This window comes from Macaca mulatta, chromosome 10, assembly GCF_049350105.2.
Source record: "Macaca mulatta isolate MMU2019108-1 chromosome 10, T2T-MMU8v2.0, whole genome shotgun sequence".
NCBI classification, from domain to species: domain Eukaryota; kingdom Metazoa; phylum Chordata; class Mammalia; order Primates; family Cercopithecidae; genus Macaca; species Macaca mulatta.
This window is the reverse complement of record NC_133415.1, coordinates 26,278,908-26,296,751: the sequence shown is the minus strand read 5'-3', so window position 1 is coordinate 26,296,751 and position 17,844 is coordinate 26,278,908. Positions and strand designations below refer to the sequence as shown.

The 17,844-nt window shown below is 47.7% G+C and overlaps 1 protein-coding gene across 4 annotated transcripts in view; it reads right to left on the bottom strand.

Moving 5' to 3' along the window:
* The window catches only part of SGSM1 (small G protein signaling modulator 1), a 119,728-nt gene that overhangs the window by 64,549 nt on the left and 37,335 nt on the right, over window positions 1-17,844 (bottom strand). For all 4 annotated transcript variants that reach the window (XM_015149942.3, XM_015149944.3, XM_015149941.3 and 1 more), the window contains 6 exons: window positions 16,053-16,215; window positions 12,809-12,961; window positions 7,451-7,518; window positions 7,070-7,215; window positions 6,820-6,951; window positions 2,434-2,558 (listed from right to left, as the gene is read on the bottom strand). In XM_015149942.3, the coding sequence (XP_015005428.2) occupies window positions 2,434-2,558; window positions 6,820-6,951; window positions 7,070-7,215; window positions 7,451-7,518; window positions 12,809-12,961; window positions 16,053-16,215 (787 nt within the window). The remainder of the gene's footprint in view (window positions 1-2,433; window positions 2,559-6,819; window positions 6,952-7,069; window positions 7,216-7,450; window positions 7,519-12,808; window positions 12,962-16,052; window positions 16,216-17,844) is intronic.

Sequence of the window (17,844 nt, the reverse complement as noted above, 5' to 3'; positions counted from 1 at the left end):
GGTGGCAAGTCCCTGTAATCTCAGCTACTCGGGAGGCTGAGGTGGGAGAATCGCTTGAATCCAGGAGGCGGAGGTTGCAGTGAGCCGAGATCGCATCACTGCATTCCAGCCTGGGCAACAGAGCGAGACAGTGTCTCAAAAAAACGAATAAATAAATAAGATAAAATATGAATAAATAAAATTAAAGTGTTTAAAAAGAGAGAGTAAGAGACTGCAGGGTCTGGCTGGAGCTGAATTATTGTGCCTAGCACAGGACCAATTGTCCTGTCCACTGACCAGCTCTGAGGACAGATGGTGACTCCTGCACAAGAAATGACCAGCTTAGAAAACATTTTTTTTTTTTTTTGAGACAGAGTCTCGCTTTATCATCCAGGCTGGAGTGCAGTGGCGCGATCTCAGCTCATTGCAACCTCCGTCTCCCGGGTTCAAGCAATTTTCTGCCTCAGCCCCCCGAGTAGCTGGGATTACAGGTGCCCGCCACCATGCCCAGCTAAGTTTTGTATTTTTAGTAGAAACGGGGTTTCACCATGTTGGTCAGGCTGGTCTTGAACTCCTGACCTCATGATACACCCACCTCAGCCTCCCAAAATGCTGGGATTACAGGCATGAGCCACCACGCCCAGTCTAGAGAACATTTTTCATCAGTACAAGGCCGGATGTTTCTTGAAAAGAGTCCATATTTTTTGAGATACACATTAAAATATTTACAGATGAAATCATATCATGTCTGCATGTCGCTTCAGAATAATTTATTTATTTTTGAGATGGAGTCTTGCTCTGTCACCCAGGCTGGAGTGCAGTGGCACGATCTCGGCTCACTGCAAGCTCTGCCTCCCAGGTTCATGCCATTCTCCTGCCTCAGCCTCCGGAGTAGCTGGGACTACAGGCATCTGTCACCACACCTGGCTAATTTTTTGTATTTTTGGTAGAGACCAGGTTTCACTGTGTTAGCCAGGATGGTCTCGATCTCCTGACCTCATGATCCGTCCACCTCCACTTCCCAAAGTGCTCGGATTATAGGTGTGAGCCACCATGCCAGGCATATATATATATATATACATATTTTTAAGACAGTCTCGCTCTCTTGCACAGGCTGGAGTGCAATGATACGATCTCAGCTCACTGCAACCTCTGCCTCCTTGGTTCAAGCAATTCTCCTGCCTCACCCTCCTCTGAGTAGCTGGGACTACAGGCATGCGCCACCATGCCCAGCTAATTTTTGTCTTTTTAGTAGAGATGGGGTTTCACCATGTTGGCCAGGCTGGTCTTGAACTCCTGACCTCATGATCCACCTGCCTCAGCCTCCCAAAGTGTTGGGATTACAGGTGTGAGCCACCGCACCTGGCCCAGAATAATAATATTCTGGAAGGAGGAAATGGGTTCGTGGCCATGAGGGCAGGGTGATGGGTACCTGAGTTCTGTCTATCTTTAGGTTAAAAATCCTTTTTATTTATTTATTTTTTTTGAGACGGAGTCTCGCCCAGGCTGGAGTGCAGTGGCGCGATCTCAGCTCACTGCAAGCTCCGCCTCCCGGGTTCACGCCATTCTCCTGCCTCAGCCTCCCAGTAGCTGGGACTATAGGCGCCCGCCACCACGCCCGGCTAGTTTTTTGTATTTTTAGTAGAGACGGGGTTTCACCATGTTAGCCAGGATGGTCTCGATCTCCTGACCTCGTGATCTACCCGCCTCGGCCTCCCAAAGTGCTGGGATTACAGGCTTGAGCCACCGTGCCCGGCCAAAAATTCTTAATTGTAAAATAATTTTTTAGGAAAGCAATAAAATGTAACATAAAAATAAGATTCGATGTGGACTTGGAGCGGGAAAAACCACTGCTTCTCCTCCCCACCCGCAGCCAAGCCTCCTCAAGCTGAAATATTTGAACCAGCCACACCTCTGCACCACGGCTTTATTTGTTCCTCCTAAAGTCTTCCCTAATTGGGCTGAAATCCAGGCACTGCAGCAGGAAATCCCGTCCCTGCATTCCTTTCAAGTGTGACTCGAAAGCCTTTCCTGGGTCTCATAAATCACAGGATTTCATGGCAGATGCAGCCCTGGACCAGACGCCTGCTAATACCTCCTGCCTTCCCTTTTTATTGAGTGATCGAGAAGGAGGACAGAGACTGAAGAATATTTGCCATTTGTAGGCTTAGGAGATCTCTGTAAAGATTTCTCCCTCTGGATGGTTTTGTCCAGGGCATTGCCAACTCCCATGCCTTAAGACTCTTCCAGCTGATTTCCAGATCCTCTCGAGCCTTTGAGTTTCCCAGGAGGCCACAGCTGCAGGGAGGCTGAGCCAAGTGACCCTAACAAGAAGGCAGAAGAGCGGGCAGAAGCAGGGGCTGGATACAAGCCTCCCCTCTCCCGGGGAGGAACTTCCTTGTGCCGAGGGGAGTGGAGGGACCCAAGGGACACAGAGCAGACGCAGTGCCCTACCTCTTCTCATAGTCCAGGTCCCCCACAGACCCGTTCATCAGCTGGTTGGGGGTCCACTTCAAGGTCATGACGTCAGCCGTCTGGTGCAGGGACAGGTACCCTGGCACAGCCTCCATGTCGTCCCTCTGCAGAGAGAGGAGGACTCAGGTCTGGTCATGGTGCTGGAGTCGCTGTGGACATAGGTCCTGGCCCATTTGACTCAAGAACACACATAATCGGAACTAAGAGGCTGGGTTAATCCCTTCAAGGCCCTGGCCACGTGGAAGACTCTAAAGCCTCCTTCCAGGTGGCCTTGCTAAGCAAAGCCATTTGCAGCCAACCTCCCAGGATGGGTTCTACATCATCCAGCTGTAAAAGCCTCCCACTCCCATCACTTTCACACTCTGACTTCCTTCTGATCTCGAGGGTCCCTGACCCCAGGTTCCTTCAGAGCCAGGAAGGAGGCCCTGCCCCACTGAAAATCATGCTTTTCAAAACAGAAGGCATTTATCTTGGCCAGGCTTAAGGGAGAAACAGATGGCAGCTGGGCTCTAGGGCCCTTCCCAGAGACAATACTCAGAAACCTCCTCCCAAAGACCCCCGCCACACTCCCCGCCCAGTAGCCGGTCCCTTTTCTCTCCTAGATTTACCTACAGGGATTCTCACCGGCTTTGTTTTATCCCAGGTGGGTGTGTGGGGAGGGCGATGTCACCATCCCCCCACCAAATTCACCCCAACATTTACTGAGCACCAAATGTGTCCCAAGCACGGCTCAGCCTTCACACGTACTGTCTTGATTTAACCCACGCGCTTACAACCCCAAGGGAGGAGCAGTGTAGTATTTCATCGATCCAAAGACACACATCTTGATTGTTCACTTTTTCATGTACCTGAAATGGGGGTGGGTCTTCTAATCACAACTGTGACATGGCTGTCCTGCCTGACTGAACAGCCGTTCAAAGCATCATCATTTCAATTAAGTTTTGGACACGGTTGTTATTTCACATGTGGAATGTAGGTGCTATTTTAAATGTCTTCAAAAAGATTTGACCGCGATTCATCTTTGAATGGAAAACCTACTGTGCACATATGAAGGCTGGGAACGGAGCGGTAGAGTGCCTGCGTGATGCTGGCAAGACAGGCACGTATTCATCCCTGCAGGGAAGCCCACAAGTCCAGATTGTCTGTCTTCTTCTTCTTCTTTTTTTTTTTTTTTTTTTTTTGAGATGGAGTCTTGCTCTGTTGCCAAGACTGAAGGGCAGTGGTGCGATTTCGGCTCACTGCAACGTCTGCTTCCCAGGTTCAAGTGATTCTTCTGCCTCAACCTCCCAAGTAGCTGGGATTACAGGCACCTGCCACCACGCCCGGCCAATTTTTGTATTTTTTTTTTTTTTTTAGTAGAGATGGGGTTTCGCCATGTTGGCCAGGCTGGTCTCAATCTCCTGATCTCAGGTGATCCACGTGCGTTGGCCTCCCAAAGTCCTAGGATTACAGGCATGAGCCACTGCGCCCAGCCAAGATTTTCTTGTAAAGCAACAAACAAATACTTTACAGGACTTAAGAACCATCACAGCCTGGGTGCAGTGGCTCATGCCTGCAATCCCAGAGGTTTGGGAGGCTGAGGTGGGATAATTACCTGAGCCCAGGAGTTTTACATTAGCCTGGACAATGTAGCAAGACCCCATCTCTACAAAAAAAGAACTTAAAAATTAGCCAGGCATGGTGGTACACACCTGTAGTCCCAGCTGCTCAGGAGGCTGAGGTGGGAGGCTTGCTTGAGCCCAGGAGTTTGAGGTTGCAGTGAGCCATGATCACACCACTGCACTCCAGCCTGGGTGACAGTAAGACCTTGTCTCAAAAAAAAAAAAAAAAAAAAAAAAGACAAAAAACAAAAAACATCCCCGAGATGAGAGTGGACATTCTTGCAAGAAATGCTGCACTTCCTGTGCTCCTGGATCAGGGACCACCAAACTTTTTGTGTAAAGGGACAAATAGGAAATATTTTTTGGATTTGTAAGCTATACAAGCTCAGCTGCAACCACTCAACTCTGCCAGCAAGGCCTGAAAGCAGTCATAGGCTGTAGCTGTATCCCAATAAAACTTTATTTGCAAAAACAAGTAGAGGCACAGATGATTGTTAACTCCTTCTCTTGATGGAACAGGAAACAACGTGTGGAAAAATGAGGGCACTGATGACTCTAAGTCGAAGAGTGATACAGAGGATGGAACTCTGAACTGGAAGAAGCTTGAAGAATATCTTAATTAATGTATTTCAATGACATTTTCCCTGTGTGTTACTTATAAAAGTGATATAGATTAAAAAACAAAACTACATCCATGTAAGTTTCAAAGACCTCTTTCAAAAAGCATAAGCTAAATTTTTTAAGTAGCAAAACAAAACAAAACGAAAACACTGTATATAATGATCTAAATAGCTTTTTTTCCTTTTTTTTTTCCGAGACAGTCTCGCTCTGTTTCCCAGTCTGGAGTGCAGTGGCCCAGTCTCGGCTCACTGCAACCTCCACCTCCTGGGTTCAAGCAATTCTGCCTCAGCCTCCGGAGTAGCTGGGACTACAGGCACGTGCCACCACACCCAGCTATTTTTTCCTATTTTCAGTAGAGACAGGGTTTCACCATATTGGCCAGGCTGGTCTTGGACTCCTGACCTTGTGATCCTCCTGCCTCGGCCTTCTAAAGTGCTGGGATTACTGGCATGAGCCAGCAATCCCTCTAAATAGCATTTTTAATTGGTTTAGATTACATTAAGAAACGGTGTATCTTAGGCTGAGCCCAGTGGCTCACGCCTGTAATCCCAGCACTTTGGGAGGCGGAGGTGGGTGGATCACGAGGTCAGGAGATGGATACCATCCCGGCTAACACGGTGAAACCCCGTCTCTACTAAAAATATAACAAATTAGCCGGGCATGGTGGCGGGCGCCTGTAGTCCCAGTTACTTGGGAGGCTGAGGCAGGAGAAAGGCGTGAACGCGGGAGGCGGAGCTTGCAGTCAGCCGAGATCGTGCCACTGCACTCCAGCCTGGGTGACAGAGTGAGACTCCGTCTGAAAACAATAAAAAAGAAAACGGTGTATCTTAAACTAGTGGCTTCTTAAGATTTGCAGCAATCGGATTTTATACCCATTGTGATGCAGATATGGAGGCTCAGAGGAAAAAGTGACTTGCTCAAGGTCACTCAGTGATTAAAACTGACTACAGAGATGGAGTGGCTGATGGTTTTCCCTTTGCTTCCTCCCGCTGAGAGCCCAAACACCACAATGACCATGCAACCAAATGGCCCTAGGGAGGATACAGCCAAAGGGGACACTGCATGAAGGCAGGAACTACATATGCCTCACCTACCACCCATCCCTGCAGCCTAGCCGTGTGATGGGGCAGAGAAGGTGATTGAGTGATGGCACTGACTCTGGCACCAGCTGGCCTGAATTCAAATCATAACTGTCTGCACCTTACTTCACCTGTATAGCCCTCAGTATTACCATCTGATAATACTGAGGCCTGAAATAATGGTACCTGCCTCAAAGGGTCCTTGGGAGGTTTAAGAGTTAATACAGTTGAAAACATTTTACACAGTGCCTGACACATAGGGAAGCATCAAGAAATATTGGCCATGAGAATGAAGATCTTGACACCATATGCACCTAGCACATAGGAGGTCCAAGGAAATGTTTGCTGAATCAATGAGTGAGAACAAAAGTGAACAGATGGATAGAAGCCTGAGTATGCAGGTGAGTGAAGAGATGGACAGGAAAATAAATGGACAAATGGATGGATGGATAGATGGATGGATGGATGGATGGAAAGATGGGTCGATAAATGAATGTAAAGATGGGTGGATTGGCCGGGCGCAGTGGTTCATGCCTGTAATCCCAGCACTTTGGGAGGCTGAGGCTGGCAGATCACGAGGTCAGGAGATCGAGACCATCCTGGCTAACATGGTGAAACCCCGGTCTTCACTAAATATACAAAAAATTAGCCGGGCGAGGTGGCGGGCGCCTGTAGTCCCAGCTACTCGGGAGGCTGAGGCAGGAAAATGGTGTGAACCTGGGAGGCGGAGCTTGCAGTGAGCTGAGATCGCGCCACTGCACTCCAGCCTGGACGACAGAGTGAGACTCTGTCTCAAAAAAAAAAAAAAAAAGATGGGTGGATGGATGGATGTGACAATGGGTGGATGGATGGATGTAACAATGGGTGGATGGATGGATGGATGTAAGGATGGGGGGATGTACATATAGATTGACGGATGAATGAATGTTGGGCGGATGGATGTGTGCATGGGTGAGTGGATAAATGGATGAATGGATTGGCAACCTGGAGCCAAAGAGGCCTCTTCCTCCATAACCTGGAGTGAGACCCTCGGTGCAAGATCTGGGCCCAAGATAACCTCTCACCGGCTGAACCAGAACGTTGTTTTTGCCATAGAGCAGGGTGGCACGGGAGTTCTGATGCAGGGACTCCACATAATCGCGGGCAGAGAGGGATGGCCGGTCGTCCATGCTGCCACTGGAATGCCTCTTCTGGATCTGGTAGAGCGTGAGGGGAGACAGAGGGATGAGACCTGAGGTGACCTTGAGGACTCCTACCCTGTTTCCTGCCCCCATGCAAGGTCCCTCCCACAGCCCCACCGTCTACCCCACTCACACAGAGCGCGGGACGCTTGGTGGGCGAGTCCTGCCGCACGTGGGAGCTGTGGATGCGGTGCCTCTGGACAAGTTCGTCAGCCGAGGGATCGGTCCAGAAGTGATCTGCAGTCTTCATCTTGGTGTACTCTAGGGCACAGGGCCCCACTGAGGGGCACATGGGAGCTGGGAACCCACTGCCCCGGAAAGTCCTCCCGCTCATCTACCACCAGATGGCCGCCCACCTCACTACCCTCTCTTCCAGCCTGCCAGGACAGCGTGCATTTTGATGGGCGAGGCTGGAGAGGGGTGAGAGTGTCCCAGAGGAGTTGCCCCTGAGACTCAAGACCAGGGGTCTAGATGAAGCTCAGTTCCATCTAGAAGTGGTCACAGGACCACTTACCCAACAAAGACGCAAGGATGGGGCCGTCCACAGGGTCCATCAGGAGAGCTTCCTTCTCATAGTATTTACTAGCAAGAGGAGAAAATATGCAGGTTTGGATGGAGACCAGCAGAGGACGCACAATCCACAGACGAGAGTTCAATCCCCAGTGTCACTTGGTTACCACCCAGAGCCTCAGCTGCCCCATCTGTAAAATGGGGATCATAATAATATAGCTCATAGGGCTGACAGAAGGACTTTTTTTCTGTTTTGTTTTTAAAGATAAGGTCTTTCTCTGTCACCCTGGCTAGAATGCAGTGGCACAATCAAAGTGCACTGTAACCTCGAACTCCTGGGCTCAAGCGATCCTTCCACTTCAGCCTCCCGATTAGCTGGGGCTAGAGGCATGTGCCACCAGACCTGGCTAATTTTTTAATTTTTTGTAGAGACAGGGTCTTATTATGTTGCCCAGGCTGGTCTTGAATTCCTGGCCTCAAGTGATCCCACCACCTTGGCCTCCAAAGCACTGAGATTACAGGCATAAGCCACCATGACCAGCCTATTGGAAGGACTTTTGAGAGAAACAAAAAATTAAAGGCATTTAGCGGAGTGCTCAACATGTACATCCTTAACACATGGTCATGATAGAGCCTTTATAACAGTAACAGGAATAATAATTAATAGGTTGCAGAGGCCTGGCTGACTCTATCTGCCTCTACCACATCTTCCATTTGAGACAGGAAGTGACTTAGAGGCTCAGATGATGTCTGCCCTTCTATTACTGGGGCCACCAAATGCTGTTTAGCAGCAGTGGGTACTGAAAGGCTGTATAACAAGCTTTCCTGCCTTGATAACTAATATGGAGAGCACTGGCCTCAGATGCTCAAAAATGCCCCCTGGGATTTGGCTGTGAAGAATAACAAGTGATGCCATCTGATATGGTTTGGCCGTGTCCCCACCCAAATCCCAAATTGAATTGTATCTCCCAGACTTTCCACGTATTGTGGGAGCGACCCAGAGGAAGGTAATTCAATCATGGGGGCCGGTCTTTCCCATGCTATTCTTGTGATCCTGAGTAAGTCTCACGAGATATGATGGGTTTATCAGAGGTTTCTGCTTTTGCTTCTTCCTCATTTTTCTCTTGCCACCACCATGTAAGAAGTGCCTTTTGCCTCCTACCATGATTCTGAGGCTTCCCCAGCTATGTGGAACTTTAAATCCAATTAAACCTCTTTTGGTTCCCAGTTTCAGGCATATCTTTATCAGCAGCATCAAAATGAACTAATACACCATCAATACAATGTTTGTGGTGAATGCTTCCACAACTGAGTTATCGTGTAGTGGTTTCTAATTCCTTGAAAACTCATACAGTCTAGAAACAAACAATTTTAGGATTGAAAAGGACCTTGTTCTGACCTCCCAAGGGATCTCAGGCCCAGAGAGGGTGTTGCGGGAAGTCAGGGACCCCAAACGGAGGGACTGGCTGAAGCCGCAGCAGAAGAACATAAATTGTGAAGATTTCATGGACATTTATTAGTTCCCCAAATTAATACTTTTACAATTTCTTACACCTGTCTTTACTGTAATCTCTGAACATAAATTGTGAAGATTTCATGGACAATTATCACTTTCCCAATCAACACCCTTGAGTTTTCCTATGCCTGTCTTTACTTTAATCTCTTAATCCTGTCATCTCCTTCGTAAGCTGAGGAGGATGACCCTGCGGACCGTGTGGACCCTGTGATTGTATCAACTGCACAAATTGTTTGTAGTGCATGTGTGTTTGAACAATATGAAATCTGGGCATCTTAAAAAAAGAACAGAATAACAGTGATATTCAGGGAACAAGAGAGGCAACTTTGAACTGGCTGCCAGTGAGCCGGACAGAACAGAGCTATATTTCTCCTCTTTCATAAGCAAATAGGAGAAATATCGCTGAATTCTTTTCCTCAGCAAGGAACAGCCCTGAGAAAGAGAATGCGCCCTGAAGGTAGGCTTATAGACGGCCCCTTTCAAGGCATCCCGTCCCATCTTTTATGGTCGAAGCCAAAGGGATGAAATAAGCCCTGGTCTCCTTTAGCGCTCCCAGGCTTATCAGGTGGAGGAAAATTCCCACCTAATAAATTTTGGTCAGACAGGTTGTCTGCTCTCAAACCCTGTTTCCTGATAAGATGTTATCAACGACAATGCCTGCCAAAACTTCATTAGCAATTTTAATTTCACCTCATCCGGTGGTCCTGTGATCTCGCCCTGCCTCCATTTGCTTTGTGATATTTTATTACCTTGTAAAGTATGTGATCTCTGTGACCCACACCCTATTCGTGCACTTCTTCCCCTTTTGAAAATAGCTAATAGAAACTTGCTGCTTTTATGGCTCGGGGAACATCACGGATCCTGCCAACATGAGATGTCTGCCCCGGACACCCAGCTTTAAATTTCTCTTTCTTGTGCTCTTTCCCTTTATTTCTCAACCCAGTCGAGATACTTAGGAAATAGAAAATAACCCATGTTAAACATCGGGAGTGGGTTCTCCCAAAAGAGGGTAAGTGATTTAGTTGCTGGAGGCCATACGGCAGGCAGATACAGGCTTGGGCTGAGCCCACCTGCCTCAACTCTTGCCAGCATCCAGCAGAAAGTAAAGGACACGGGATCTGGAGTGACACAGAGTGGGTCGGAGCCCAGCTATGCCACTCCCTGCCTTGCTGTGTGTCGCTGGACAAGTGAGAGCCCTCTCTGAGCTTTGGTCCTCAGCTGTAAAATGGGAGGAAGTATAGAACTCAAATGCCTGGGTTGTTGGAAGGATTCAATGACAACTTGCTTACATAGCACAGCACAGAGCCCAACATCAGGAAATCCTCACGAAATGGTGGCAACATCACTGTAATCTTACCCCCTGAGAGTCTTCCATCAACTGGAATATTGTATGAGCCAGAATTGACACGCTCTGGACTTATTCAATATCAAGGTTGTACATTTTGGCATCAAATCTGAAGATAACACATTAAGAAACTTTTCACTTTGCCACCACTCAGTTTCTAAAAATCAGCAGAATTACCTCAAACATGCTGCCTCAAAAATGAGTAGGTAGGGCTCTCAAAATAAATTTAAAAAGGCCAGGCACAGTGGCTCATGCCTGTAATCCCAGCACTTTGGGAGGCCAAGGTGGGAGGATCACCTGAGGCCAGGAGTTCGAGACCAGTCTGCCCAATATGGTGAAACCCTGTCTCTACTAAAAATACTAAATTAGTCTGGCGTGGTGGTGCATGCCTGTAAAACCAGCTACTTGGGAGGCTGAGGCATGAGAATCACTTGAACATGGGAGACAGAGGTTGCAGTGAGTCAAGACTGCGCCATTGTACTCCAACCTGGGCGACAGAATGAGACTCCATCTCAAAAAATAAAAATAAATTTTAAAATTAGCAGGTAGCGTTGGAACCAAGGTGTGACTGTAAAAAGTAGCTGAAGGGGCTGGGCGCAGTGGCTCAAGCCTGTAATCTCAGCACTTTGGGAGGCTGAGGTGGGCGGATCACGAGGTCAGGAGATCAAGACCATCCTGACTAATATGGTGAAACCCCGTCTCTACTAAAAATACAAAAAAAAATTAGCCGGGCGTGGTGGTGGGCACCTGTAGTCCCAGCTACTCGGGAGGCTGAGGCAGGAGAACGGCATGAACCCGGGAGGTAGAGCTTGCAGTGAGCCAAGATCGCGTCACTGCACCCCAGCCTGGGCAACAGAGCAAGACTCCATCTTAAAAAAAAAAAAAAAAAGAAGCTGAAAGGAGTTTCTTTGGGGTGATGAGGTTTATTTTGGAATAATTCTGTATCCTGATGGTGGTGTGGGTTATATGAAACTATACATGTGTTAAAGTGTCATAGAACTGTATAAAAAAAATTGAGTACCTATAAAAATTGATGAAATCCAAAAAAGTTTTGCGGTTAGTTAATAGTATTGTACCAATGTCAATTTCCTGGTTTTGATCATGGCACTATGGGTATGTAAAATGTTATCATTGAGGTTAGGCAATTAGTACTCTCTGTACTAATTTTGCAACTTCTATGTAAATCTAAATTAAAAATAAAAAGTTGAAATGAAAAGAAAGCAGGTTGACATTGCTTCTCAAATAAATTACTAATTCCCTTTGACCAACTGAATCAGCAGGTCATATGCTCAAGGTCATATGCCAAAGGCAATAATTAAAGAGGCCCAGAAAACTTCATGGGGCAGGAGGCAGAGACATGCTATTACTACACGGTAAATAGTGAACTGGAGATCCAGAGCTTGGATTTCTTGCATTTTCTCTCCTGTCTCTAGGCCTCTGCACCTGCTACTCCCTCCACCAGAAACACTTCGTTCCCCATCCCATCACCTGGCTAATGCCTCCGTGCTCTTCAAATGGAGGCTTAACTGTTGCGCCATCCAGGACACTTTCCCTGACCACCAGGAGAAAATAATCACCACCACCACGCCCCCTTGGAACATCCATCACATATTATCACCATGACTGTTTGCTGGTTTTCCTTGCAAGCACATGAACTTCATGAGAAGAGGGATTTTTCTCGCCACTTTCATGCATATTTTCCTTGCAAAGGGGCAAAGAATGATAACAAAAACATCCACTGTGTGAAGATGTGGTTAAGCCAGCACTTTTATATTCTGAAAGATGGGGAGATTCTGAGATATTACACACACACTCTCTCTCTCTCTCCCCCACCCCACTGTTCCTGCCACCTCTTGGGGGCTGGCAGAGGCATGCTGGCCACGAGGAGTGTCAGGTGATAAATTCTTCCATGGCTCTTGAGATGATGTACAAGCTCTGTAACATGACAGGCATCACCACTGTATCCCTGATGTCTAGGTTAGTGCCAGTACACAGCAGGTCCTCATTAAATATTTGCTGGATGAATGAATGCATGGATGAATGGTTACCCAAGAGGGTTCATACTATAAAACTTTCACATCAGATTAATCTAAGCTAGTGGAGAAAATGTAGAAAGGCTCACCATGCATTTTCAAAATGCTGTATATTTACCAAATTCCCTTCTCACTTCTCTGGAGTATCGGGAATCGCCATGCCATTTACCAAAGGAGATTAACAGGCACAGAGAGGCTAAGCAACTCTCTAGGGCCACACAGTGATTGAGTGGAGTAATCCACAGGAGAAGGAAGAAACTCAGGATCCCTATACTCCACCCTAAATCCGAAGACCTTGCACTGCCATTAAGCTCTTGAATCTACCCAGTGTTCAGGCATTTAATCCCTTTCAAACTTAGTGGCTGTCAAAGAGAAAAAGAAAGCAGCTTTGTGTGAGGGGATGCAATTCCCACGACGGCCAGCAGGTGGGGGCAGAGCATGGCCAGGTATTGGGTCTTTCCCTCTCACCTGCTGTTTTCCACAAGGTAATGCACAATTTTGTCCAGGACCTTCTCAAACAAGGCCGTGCGAATCCACAGATGCTTGATGGCAAGTGGGGACAAGCTGGGCAGCTTCGGCAGCTTACGCACATTCTCCTGGAGGCCCTGGATCTGGTTTCTCCTTCGAGACCAATGAGAGAGAGGAATAAATACTCACAAGAGCAAATCCACACAGGACTAATTGGCAAATGGGAGAATGTTCAATCTCTCGGGAAAATGAAGGAATGGCAGCTAAACCACAAGAGCCCATATTGCTGCTAGCAAGCTGGTCAGGAGTTAAAAAAATAATAATACCCAATGAATGTGCAGATGTGGTTAAACAGACACTTTCCTACACTGCCAAAGGGCAAGCCAGATTCTCATACGGATATCCCCCTGCCTCTCTCTCCTGGAAAGGAGTGCTGGCCAAGAAGAGTCCTGGAGTGTAGATCCTTCATTGGGTCTCCAGTGCACTTGGGAAGCAAGCTCTTCAACATGACTGGCAGAGAGCTACAAGACCCTGCCCCACTCATCTCTCCAACAATCTCCTTACCACTAACCCTTATCACTCCATGATCCAGCCAGACAGAGGTATGTGCAGATGCCTGAGGGCACCAGAGTCTCATCTGAAGCCTTTCCCTGGGCTGCCGCTTCTTCCGGGTTCCCTCCCCACCCATTCCCAGGCTGATCCCTCTCACTGTTTAGGTCTCAGCGAGGGCTTCGCCTCCTACATACAGGAAGCTCTCCTGGACCAATCAAAGCTGGTCTGTGCTCTGTCAGCCTCTGGAGCTGAGCTCCCTGCTCACTTTTCTGTCTTCCCCTCTATGCTGTGATCTTGAGGATATGAAATTGGCAACTTATTTTGTTGTTGTTGTTTTGAGATGGAGTTTCACTCTTATTGTCCAGGCTGGAGTGCAATGGCACAATTTTGGCTCACCGCAACCTCTGCCTCCCGGGTTCAAGCGATTCTCCTGCCTCAGCCTCCTGAGTAGCTGGGATTAGAGGCATGCACCACCACACCCAGCTAATTTTGTACTTTTAGTAGAGATGGGGTTTCTCCATGTTGGTCAGGCTGGTCTCCAACTCCCGACCTCAGGTGCTCTGCCTGCCTTGGCCTCCCAAAGTGCTGACTACAGGCGTGAGCCACCGCACCTGGCCGCAACTCATTTTTTTTTTTTTTTTAAATAAAATACTTACTGAGAGTCTACCATGTGGCAAGCACGGGCCCTCTTCGTGTTTATATCTCCAGGGCCCAGCACAGTGGCTGACATATAGAGGAGGCTTAGTAAATGTTTATGAATGAGGCCGGGCGCGGTGGCTTAAGCCTGTAATCCCAGCACTCCGGGAGGCTGAGGCGGGCAGATCACGAGGTCAGGAGATCGAGACCATCCTGGCTAACATGGTGAAACCCCGTCTCTACTAAAAAATACAAAAAACTAGCTGGGCGTGGTGGTGGGTGCCTGTGGTCCTGGCTACTCGGGAGGCTGAGGCAGGAGAATGCGTAAACCCGGGAGGCGGAGCTTGTAGTGAGCTGAGATCTGGCCACTGTACTCCAGCCTGGGCGACAGAGCGAGACCCCATCTCAAAAAAAAAAAAAAAAGTTTATGAATGAGTGATTGCATATATGAATAAATGCTTCTCCCTTACCACTTGCACAGGCATCTCTAATTCCTCCATTAGGAGGGTGACAAATCTAATCCTTTAAGAAGTTATCTGCAAACACCTGGGAACTTAGCAGATGGACTGGAAGGTACTCAAAGACCAGTTGGCTGAGAAGTCATTCCAAATGGGAGTTGACAGAGCCAAATCCTTAGCTCTGACCACCATACCGTTCTGGCCAGCAGCCCTGGGCAGGCAGGGCCTGAAACGCAAGCAAAGGGCCATTCTCATCCAGTGAAGTGGAGTGACCATCCACAACAGAGTCTGCAAACATAGGACATGCTTGTATGCTTGTCTCTTCCCTGCCCTTGCCCTTGACAGACATGACCAATCAATCCATATGCTTTTCCCCAGAACACCCAATCATAGCTTCAGAAACACAGTACATTCCTCTGGGAAGCCACTAGACCAAATTTGTTGCCAGGAGTTGAAACCAAATTTGTCATCCCTGACCAGGCTGTAGTATAGACTGGGGGTTTGGCTGTGCAGACAGGACCTCCCAGGGAGTGGCTCTGGCTGAAAGTGCTCACATGCACACATTCTGTCCTTGAGCCTCCCCCTAACACATACCACCAGCCACCAAGACGAGGGAGGGAAGCCACCTCTCCCCTTCAAAGGTTACTTCAATATAAGGGTTTTTTTTTTTAACTTTTTTTTTGAGAAGGAGTCTTGTCTGTTGCCCAGGCTGGAGTGCCATGGCACGATCTCAGCTCACTGCAACCTTCATCTCCCAGGTTCAAGCAATTCTCCTGCCTCAGCCTCCCGAGTAGCTGGGATTACAGGCGCCTGCCACCATGCCCAGCTAACTTGTATATTTTTAGTAGAGACGGGGTTTCACCATGTTGGCCAGGCTGGTCTCGAACTCCTGACCTCAGGTGATCCACCAGCCTCAGCCTCCCAAAGTGCTGGGATTACAGGTGTGAGCCACCACACCCAGCCGGGTTTTTTTTTTAACTTCTAATCAGTGTATTTGAATGTGTTACAATATGCCTATTGATATGTGGCCCTCGTGTCTGGTCCACACAGACAGAGACCATATTGGTTCTATCAAACTTTGGTTGCCTTGCATTTAGAATGGGCCGTGGCTCCCAGTAGGCTCTCACTTAACAGTTGTTTCTTGGGCATCTACCAGGTGCTAGACACTGGCCCAGATGCTTGAGACATAATGGGAGAAAACAGATCTAGTTGCCTGCTCTCATGGAGTTCAGCATCAAGTGAGATAGACAACAATCAAACAAACCTGACATGAATAACTACAGATGTCCAATCAACAACAACTGGGAGGAAAATAAACAGGGCGATATCGAAGAGAACATGGAGGGGTGGAATTTTCTGAGCTAACGGAAGGTCTGAATGATGGCAAGAAAGCAGCTACGGATGATCAGATGGGTGAGTCTGGTGGAGGGTTAGGCACATGCAAAGACCCTGGGGTGAGAAAGAGTCTGGTGGGTTTGAGGAGCAGGATAGGGAGTGAAGAGAGTGCCCGGGGATTCAGGCTCTCTTGGGGCCCAGGGAGGACTGTGGACTATTCTCTGGGGAGCTGCTCCCACCTGTGCCCCACACTTTGCACTCACGCGCTCTCAATCAGCTGCTCCAGGTCTTGCACCTTGCGGCTCAGATCCTCAGCCGGCGGGAAGCTCTTGCCCACTTTCATAAAGAGGGCTGCGATCTTGTTGCTGCGTAGAAAGCCGGCCGCCCGCCGCCGAAGCCCGTGTAGGACGCAGGCCTCCACAGCCGCTGCGGGGACATGACAGTCAGCAGGCCCTGCCCTGCCCTGCCCATGCTCCCCAGCACCCAGCGTGTCCCAGAGCTTCTGTCAGACACAGGAACCTTGGAGAGCCCTCTCAATCTTCTTACCCTCTGTCTTAGCCAAGAGATGGGAAGCTCACACTTGTATAGGTGCATAATCAACGTTTATTGAAAAAGTGATTACATAAGAAGTACTCTTTATTAGGCATCTGCTGGGTGTCAGATAATTGTTAAAATTTACCTTTCCTAATTCTTGTGACAAAAACCATGAAGTAAGAGCTCTAAAGAGCAAACCAGCGCTCTCAGGGGGCAGAGCTTGACCAAGGTTATGCTATGTGCAAGGAGAAATATTGACAAGTTTTGGTCTCATCATTTTGGGTTTTTTTTTTGTTTTGTTTTGTTTTTTTACGTTAGAAAACAGTTTGTCTTGAATGAATGATCAAATATTGCCTAATCTGCCCACAGATTTAAAATATTCCTGGAGATGATCTCTTAGATATCTTACTTTTAACTTATATATGCAGTACTTTTCATTTGCTTATGGTGATGTAAGTGAGCTGTCTATTCAGACTTTGTAGACATTGTTTAATCCTTCCTGACAACGGCTTATAAGAAACAACGGACAAAAGAAACCTCAAGGAGGTTCTTCAGGTTTCATTTAGTGCCATCAAATTTCTCCCACCCAAATACTTTTGAGTAGAGCTACCGAATTATTATACTATTTTCATCACTTTTATTCCTCTAAGTTAATTGGTAAGTATGCTAGCAAGTCTTAAGATGGACATGCATGCAATTTTATTTGGAAATAAAAATATTCGGGAACACACAAAAAGCTGGGAATACAAATATATATATATACACACATACATATATGTATCTAATTATGTGTGTGTGTATGCGTGTACAGCTATATGCTTACATAAAGACATCCCACTTAAAAAAATAAGATCTTCATTTTGGGAGGCCAAGGAGAGAGGAATGTTTGAACCTAGGAATTCAAGACCAGCCCTGACAACACGGCAAGACTCTGCCTTTACAGAAAATTTAAACATTTGCCAGGTGTGGTGGCACATACTTGTGGTCCCAGCTACTCGGGAAGCTGAGGTGGGAGGAACGCTTGAGCCTAGGAGGTTGAAGCTGCAGTGAGCTGTGATTGCGCCACTGCACTCCAGCCTAGGTAACAGAGTGAGATCCTGTCTCAAAAAAAGAAAAAATAGAAAGATCTTGCCCAAAGTCAATTCAAGAAAGTGGCAGAGGTGGATCCAGGTCTGCCTGGCTGAAAAGGGGGTGAACTGAGGTCCGTGGCCTCCCAGGACACGGTGTGTGCTCAGCATGTTGTGGGCCCCGTGGGGTGGTGCCCCCAGCCATTTGGACGGCAGCTGATGGGCTGGCCAGCTGTCCTAGCTCAGGCCTCTCCACAGGACCAAGATCACGGGAGGGGAATTCGAACACGTCCTTCATTATGAGACACTCCAATTATTAAATTAAGACATTTTCAGGGAGACAGAAAGACAGACTACCACTTCTATGTACACACTGATAATCCTGACCTCAGAGACACTCAGAACCCATCTCTACCATTCTTAAAGTACAGCAAGAGCCTGGCCATGGGGTTAT